The following is an 8,791-nucleotide window of genomic DNA, read 5'->3' as shown; positions in this document are numbered from 1 at the left end:
TTTTTTTTTTTTTTAGTACGAGTATAGTAAAACATGAAAGAACATTGTCGATTGGTTTGTCGATGTTATATCGAGATACGATCTCTTTTGTATCTATTATTTATTTACAAATATTTATCGAATATTTATTAGTTAAATAAATTGGCAGGAAATTTGGAGAAGTTTCATTTGGCAGTATGAGTATTTTAAGTTTTATTGATTAGATTTGTTAGACTTATCAAAGTGATATAGATATAAAATTTAACGAGTTTTATGTTATACCGAATGCAAAAAAAGAAAGAAAGAAAAAAAATAGGATGAACAATTTAACGAAAAATTTGATTTATTGATACGTAAAAAGGGAACTTTGTTATACTGACAGTTTTCTTTTTAGAATATCATTTGAACAATATATGAGTATTTCAAGAAAACTTTGACAACAAATTTGAACAACGTTATAGTTAATTAAATTAATTTAAATGAATTTATTGTTACACGTAAATAGCAACTTCGTTGTAATAAAATAACTCATGATGGTTTTCATTTTAGAATATCTCATAATACTAATATCAAAATATACATTTAAAGAAAACTTTGTTAACAAAATTGAACAACGTTATAGTTAATATAATGCATTAATTTAAATGAATTTATTAATACACGTAAATAGCAACTCTTCGTGATATAATAAAATAAATCCTGATAATTTTATTTGTTTAAAAATATCATTATATATAACAATATAAAAATATTTCAATAAAACATCGACAATCTAATTAAAAACAAATTAAACAAAGATATATCGTTAATAATAAATTATACCAGTAATTCAATCTTATTTATTATAATAATTAACATCGAACAAATATTATTTACAAGTGAGAAAAAAAAGAAAAAAACAATTTAAATTAATATTAGAAAGACTAACTACTACTAACGTGACCTAATTCGAGAATATCATTTGGTCGATCGACGAAAGTGCCGGCATCAGAGGAAATGGGGGATGGGGTTGAGGGGTGGGGGTGGTTAATTATATTTAAGAGAGAGAGAAAGAGATAGAAAGAGAGGGGAGGTGGGGTTGCCAGATATAGCACGACTCGCGGTCGATCAAAAAAAAAGTTAAAAAAAAAAAAAAAAAAAAAAAAAAAAGAGAGAGAGAGAGAGAGAGAGACCTGAACACCGAGAGGAAGACACCGGAAGCAATTATCGGGATCGTCGAAGGAAGTCGCGTGCGCAAGACGACGACCAATAGAAATAAGTGGTGATGGTAATGGTGGTGGTGGTGGTGGTGGTGATGTTGCCTGAGTATTTCTGGATGCGACATGAAATTTAAATCAGGATTTTATTACTTCGGCCAAGCCAGTTTTGTTTCGTCTGACGTTTTCTTATATGCATCTTCGTATCAATAAGAGACAAGAATTACAGAATGGGGTGATTAGTGGTAGGGGTACGGGGTACGGGGTAGGGGAAGAAATGATTGAGGATACGATGCAATATTTATTTACTTATCGATTTTTTTATATTAAAAGCCCTGCTACGTAAATGTACACATACACACACACATATATATACGGTTATAATTTTTCTATGTATCGATGATTTCATTAACTTTCATTACGTTTTTTCAAGCTAATTAACGAATGAATAAATTGTTTAAACGATAATCGATTCTATTCGTTTCATCAGTTTCGAATCATCGTCGTCATCCCCCATCCACCCTCCTTCTTCTGTTATTTTTTTGTTGTAGTCGTTGTCCACGACACCATTTAATGGGAATCAACTAATTAATATCGGTAAACGATAAAAGATACTCTAGTAATAATCCTTAGTCGTCGTATTAGTAGTTTTCTATTTAAATATAACATGATAATGATATTTCGTTCGTTTTATGGTAACGAGAAGAATTTTTTTAGAATTTTCTTTCTCCCCTGCAATTTTTTTTGTTTTTATTTTTCTCGCTGTATAACATTTGAATGGGGAGTGTAATCGTTTTTCTAATGAATTAAAAAATAATGAAACATTATATCGAGAAAACGTTTAACGATGATAATAATAATCGTATAGACAAATGGTGTCAAATGTTTGTTAATTAAAAATTTGTGTGTGTTTTATCAATGATTTCATTTGCATTTAGAATTTTTCGTTGGATGATGATGTTTAAGAGGATTTTTATTTCGAACGATTTTTAATTAATCTCGTTTGATAATTATTGATAAATTTATATAGCTATTGGACGAAACAAAAAATTATTCGATTAATCGTTTAAATTACTTTTGTAACGAGCACATCAACGTTAACGAGTGATAATATTTTTGTTTTTTTTTGCATTTCATTTCATTTAATTTTATTTCATTTCGTTTTGTTTCGTTTCGTTTCGTTTTTTTTTTATTCATTTTATTTTTATTACGTCCAAGAGTGTTTCATGTTTCATTATTCATCGAGATAATCCCTTCTTTAATTCATACATTGTTTGCGTTTGAAAGCCGCATCGAATGAATAACTCTTTCAACGCTTCGTCGAGCACTCCGTGTTCATAATATTGATCGAGAATATTCAACGATGATCCCGTATCTTCCCGTTCTTTATCAAATTGTTTTCTAATCGAATCCCACGTTTAATTGTAAACCCGATCTGGGACATCGATTTTAAATCGATTCATTTTTACACGTATCTTTTCTCATCAAATGGTCTCCCGCACAAAATTGATTTCACGTTTCTCGTGTTAATCGAACAATTGTAAGGGGGGGTGATGGGGGTGGTGGGACAGGGCGGTGCAGGGGGCTGCAGGAAAAGATAATTATTTTTCTTATTATCTGTTTGTCTCGTTACACTTTTATTCCAGTCTTGTTGTTGTTGTTTTTTTTTTCGTTTCTTTTTTGTTAATTCTTCAAACGTGTTACAAATATCAAATACTTTCCCCGAATTTTCCGTGCTTGCATACGTGATTAACGGATCGATTACCAACCATGCATAATTGCATTCGTCGTCTTCAACGTCAGAATGCCGTTGTAAATCCTTAATGAGCCATTCCAAAAAAAAAAAGTCGTCCGTTTTGCATACCAAAAAGAAATAATTATAAGAAATAATATTTTATTTTTTTCCCGACCCGACCCGTCCCCCACTTGGTCCCACTGGCTTTTGTTCGTTCGATACAAAATAAGAAATGCAATGCAAATTATAAAATTAATGAGATAGATTAATTAATTGTCTAGAATTTAAAGGTCATCATATTGTGATTCGTTTTATACGTCAAAAAATAATACGTCATACAATAATATCAAATTTAGATTAGAACAGTATTGATAATTAATGTGATACAATCATTTTTTGTTATTATCGTCATCGCGAACGCAAGACTTTGTTTGTTCCTCCCCTTGTGTCTTGCATACCAATGCAATCGAAACTAAATAATATTTCATTTCTTCCTCGTCGAATGATTCAAACAACAGTGCAATTAGGGGGGGGATATTCATTTAAAAGAATGAATTTAAAGTTATATACTTGTTAACAATTTTTTTAATACATCTCAATAATCCAATTTTTGGTGAAACATTTTAATTAAGCAGAGAATAGGGACAAATGGTTAGACGATTTAATAATGGCATTTTTAACTTATCCAAAATACTTCGTGCAATTGTCTCGTTAATGATGACAAATTTGGAAAGAAAGAAAAGGATTAACAAATGAATTGTTTAACATTAAACCTACCGACACTTCATATATCGTGAGTGTTCGAAAAAAAAATCTTACATTTTAATATATAATAAAATTCTAACCAATTGAATATATATACTGAATAATATATAACTTAATTTTATTTAGAAATGAATAATGTACATTTTGTTTTACGCATTTTCATCGAATTTTGTATAAATTACATAAAGTGTTGATTAGAACCGCGAGTGCTAGGTTTAGTGTTAAATAAATTCAAGTATTTGGCTAATTTATTTTTGAATATTGAATTTTGAACAAAAAGATTAATTTGAGAGAGAGAGGGAGAGAGAGAGTAGTCTCGTCATTATCATCGTAACGAACGCAAGACTTCGTTCACTGTGTGTCATAAATGACCGATGACAATTTCCCCGAAGTCATTTCGTCGTGCATACAAAATTAAGTTGGTCGGCGGTACATCAATAAAAAGTGACCGACCACGAATAAAAGAGCGCGGATACCGTCGATCGTTGATTCGGGCCCCGGTACCTTCGGAAATACGTGATCAGTGATCCCACGCGCTATAATCTTCTGTGAGTTTCGAATTTCGAACCACCTTATATACATATCTTTCTTTAATTCATCTAAATATACTGAACATTTTCAATACTATTACATTTTCCGAGAATTATTTCGATTACCACGTAATTTGTGACCGTTTCAATAAATTATATTAATTATTATACATTTACTAATATTATTTATCTTTGAAAAATATCATCACGAATTTTTATTCCGATCTATCTAATGGTTAATACATATATGTGTGTTTGTTAATATAATATTTCAATGAAACTCTAAGTATATTGTATATTATATATACTTTAATTATTTCCAAACGTAATAACTTCGTATAGCATACATTATACGAAGTTATACGATGTGAACTTTGTTAATTGCATTATGAATTTCTATACAACACACATATTTATATTCTATCATAAAAAAAAAAAAAAAAAAAATGAATAACGAAAAAGATAGTAAAGAATAATAATTGTTCAATTTGTTTCGATTTAGGATCAGAAAATGGTCGAGTANTAATATATTTCAATGAAACTCTAAGTATTTCGTATATTATATATACTTTAATTATTTCAAAAAATATAAATTATTACATATTTACAAGCATCATTTATCTTTGAAAAATATCATCACGAATTTTTACTCCAATCTATCTAATGATTAATACACTTACTTATATGTTTGTCCGTTAATAAATAATATTCTATCGTATATTAACTTTCCAAATATAATTTCATTGAAAATAGTTATCGTAGAATATCCTAATCGTTGAATTTAAATTTTTAAACATTACAAATTGGCACGAATTTTCTAGACGATCCCTATATGAACTGATTCTCACTAGATTGTTAAATATATTATCTATTTTTAAGATGCTCAATTATTCCTAATTTATCCAATTATCAATATTTTGATATTTCAATGAAACTCTAACTATCATATTACTATATATATAAAGGTATATACCTAATTACGTTCGATTCGGTTGCGTTTTTTTATCAGGAATCAATGAAAAATTTAAGAGGGGCGTAAAGGGGGTGGTTTAAGAAGGAACCGAGTTCGAGATTTGGGTCACGATTCTATTCGAGTAAGCGAATGATTTTTTTATCAAGATAAAGAGAGAGAAACTCGTCTTGTTCTAACTTGATATTCTTTCTTTCTTCCTATTCAAGACATTTCACTCAATAATCCGTTCACGAAGATATCATCCAGCATTAAATTTGGTTCATAACGTTGATTAACAACGAGAGTTTGCGAATTCTACCCCTCCCTATGCCTCCCACCCCAGCCATTCGATTCGATTCGTGGAAAAATATTACCAAGTATTTTTATTCCCTAATAGTTACATTTTTAAATGCTCTCCTCATTGTGAAAATAATATATAGATATATATATATATATATATATATATATATGTGTGTGTGTGTAAATTAAAGAAAGATTTTTATTATTACTCGGTACTTTCTTATTTAAATTGTCGGTAGATAAATGTGAAAGGAGGAAGGGGGGTGGCGAGAGGGTAACGGTAAAAACTTATTGATAAAATCCCGGGGTTGTGGGAAATAAATTTGAAGGTTTTTTTTTTTCTTTTTTTTTTTTTTTAAGTGGAATACGAAATGACGATGTGGTGGTCAAACGAAAAAAGAATTGTGACCGGCAACGGTAGAAGGGGGAGTAGAGGGGGAGAAAAGACATGCTCCTCCTTCCTCCTCCCCTCTTCTACCCCAGCCCCCACCCCCTCATCCCTCACGTGTGTTTGATTTCGCGAAATGCGAGAAATCGCATCGGATTAACGAGCGTTTACGAATTCCATGAACGTATCTTCTACGATGCGGTACCATACGATCGAATCGGCCGGCAAAGGGAACGAGATACATGGTTGCGTGCATAAATTATTTTATCGTGAAGCCTCTTATAAAGCTTGCGGGGTCGCGTATACCTAAATACATACGCTCACGCGTGTGATAATACGGTACTCGATGAATCCTGGCCGAATTTCAAATGACATTCCACGAAAAAGAAGTAACAACGATTTGTTTTTTTTTTTTGTGATTTTTTTTGTCTTATTTTTAGTATATTATTTTAAATCATCGATTTATAATAATTTTAGAACACAGGGTTTTTATTTTGTTATTTTTTTTCCTCGAACGCGACGTTTACGGCGTTTTTTTCTCGGGATTGAAAAATCATTAAACGCGTTTGTTTCTCTTTGTCCATTGTCGTTTAATTTATTATTATTTAATTAATAAAATATAAATGTGTGAAGTATAGGTATGTAAGTTGAAAATAAATGTGTTAAAATTGTCGTTAAAAATTCTAAATCAATGATTGAGAATTGATATCGGGTGTCTACACTTTGATCGGTTCGTAACAAATAACATCTGTGTTGTTAAAATATAATAATATAATATAACGAAACTCACCTAATCTAGATTTGGAGAGATCATGAACAGGAGATGGTGGTGAATCTATGCTACCATCATCGTCGCTGTCCGTGAAACTGGTCGATCCACGTTGATTGATAGATCGATGAAATGTATTTGGATAAGCAGCACCCTGAAGATGATTGTTAGAACCGACACCCAAATGTTGAGTTAATCGATTTTGATGCAAATCCTGATGAGACGGATAACTAACTGAGGAATGTGGTGGTAACATTGGGACACCGGAAGCAGTGCCGCCGCCACCGCCATACATTCGCATGGGTAGCCAAGCCCCGTATAAACTCAACGGTACACCGAAACCTAAAAATGCAACGACGGATTCCCCCTTTTAATCGTTTCATTGTGATACTTCATTTCAAATTAATAACACGCGTTGACTGAACCCCACCCCTCGCCCCCATCCCTAAGAAAAGTTTTAATATGTTTAGCTATGGGAGGAGGGGGTCGAGGTAATGGGGGAGTGGGTGGGGTGGTCACAATTTTAAGAATATCGTGTAAAATTATTTGAAAAATTTGATCATTGATAGACTACTGTAACAGTCAACGGTGTAGTTAAACAAAATTTCTTATCGTTTAATTATCAAACAAACAAACAAACAATCAATCAATCAATCAACCAACCTGATGGCAATGCAGTAGCAGCAGCAGCCGTCGCAAGATAATGCCGTTGATAAAGATATTCCCTTTCCCTTTCACTGTCCTCATCGTTAAAATGAATTTTATCATTTTTCGATATACCAATGTCACTCGCACAATTACCCCTTGCACCCGCGCAACTTCCTATTAGGCTCTCTATGGTGAACGGTTTTGGCGTTGGTCGTCGTGCGATTTTTGATTCGGCGATCGACGTTTCCAATTCGTCGCTCGCCGATCCAACGTCCAATTCCGTTTCTTCGATATTCGTATCTACGTCCATGTTCGTATTTTTATTTACCTTTTAATCTTTTACCTAATTAATATTCTCATCGTTATATATATATATATTTTCAATATCATTCAATAATTATCATTTGTCATTTCAATTAACGACGAATTCATTTCAATCCATGAATTATCCTATCTCCCCATCACTAACTTTGATTGTTAATAATCTCGATAAATATACTTTTTTAAAACACACAATTCATACATATACATATATATATATAAATCTTGTATTATTTTAGCACGGATTTGTAACAACAAAAAATGACACAACATAACTTTGATTAAACTTTGTCCATTGTTCTACTAAATAATATTATTACACACATTGATTCATCATTCGATTTTTAATATCACATGGATCCAATTTAGACACACGGAGAGTGAGTGAATGAGACAGAAAGAGAGAAAGAAAGAGAAAGAGAGAGACAGACATCACCAGTCCACGGGAATATTGAACGGAAAATGATAGAAGTATACATATACATATACATATACATATATCTGTAGATAATGATAGAAGTAAAGAGGTATAGTATCGAACATCGACCTTATCGAGCACGAGTCGACGGGTGACTGGCGAAGACTCGTCGGGCGCATTTTAATTCGTCTCTCCTCCCCCTTTCAGGCCCCTTCCCGCCCCCTGCCCCCGTTCCCATCCCTCGTCGCATTCCTCCCCTCGCGTGTGTGTCGTTCCTCGTTGTTCACAGTCGTCGTCGTCGTTGTCGTTGTCGTCGTTGTCCCAACTTCTCATAAACGTTCCTGTGGCTTCAACCAGCAGCAGCAACAGCAAACACTTATGCGAATGGTTATGGTGGTGGTGATGGTAATGGTGGTGGTGGTGGTGGGTCGTGGCGTTTAGTCGAGTTATTCCAACCTCGCTCAACCATTGGCCAATGCTACAGCCAACGAGGTTGTTTGGACGCCGCCTATTCGTGCCTATCCGCCATCTTGCTACTCTCTCACACTTTTCACGACCTTCTTCTACACAACAGTTCTCCGTCTGAAAACCTACCTCTTCTTCTAGGTGAATTCGATCCCCGTCAGTAAAGGGGAAAGTGGGGGGGGGGGTGGAGAAGGGGATGTTCCTATCCTATTTCTAATTCGATAATGTTAGATTGGTTTAATATATCTTATTTGGATATTATTTAATTTATTGGTTTTTTTCAGAAGTTATTTTCTTTTTATAAACAGCTGATCTTTCTTTAATG

General features: G+C 32.9%; 1 protein-coding gene across 1 annotated transcript in view; it reads right to left on the bottom strand.

The window, feature by feature from the left end:
• The window catches only part of LOC106791364 (pituitary homeobox homolog Ptx1), a 14,404-nt gene extending 6,764 nt beyond the window's left edge, over positions 1-7,640 (bottom strand). The window contains exons 1-2 of the mRNA XM_014756944.1: positions 7,278-7,640; positions 6,636-6,956 (exon numbers count right to left, since the gene is read on the bottom strand). Coding sequence (XP_014612430.1) covers positions 6,636-6,956; positions 7,278-7,572 — 616 coding nt within the window. The 5' untranslated portion in view covers positions 7,573-7,640. The remainder of the gene's footprint in view (positions 1-6,635; positions 6,957-7,277) is intronic.
• Between the last annotated feature and the right edge of the window lie 1,151 nt (positions 7,641-8,791).

Source organism: Polistes canadensis, unplaced genomic scaffold (assembly GCF_001313835.1).
Source record: "Polistes canadensis isolate GaletaPanama2010 unplaced genomic scaffold, ASM131383v1 scaffold_301, whole genome shotgun sequence".
NCBI lineage: Eukaryota > Metazoa > Arthropoda > Insecta > Hymenoptera > Vespidae > Polistes > Polistes canadensis.
The sequence above is the reverse complement of the archived record's forward strand: the minus strand, read 5'-3'. Positions and strand labels throughout refer to the sequence as shown.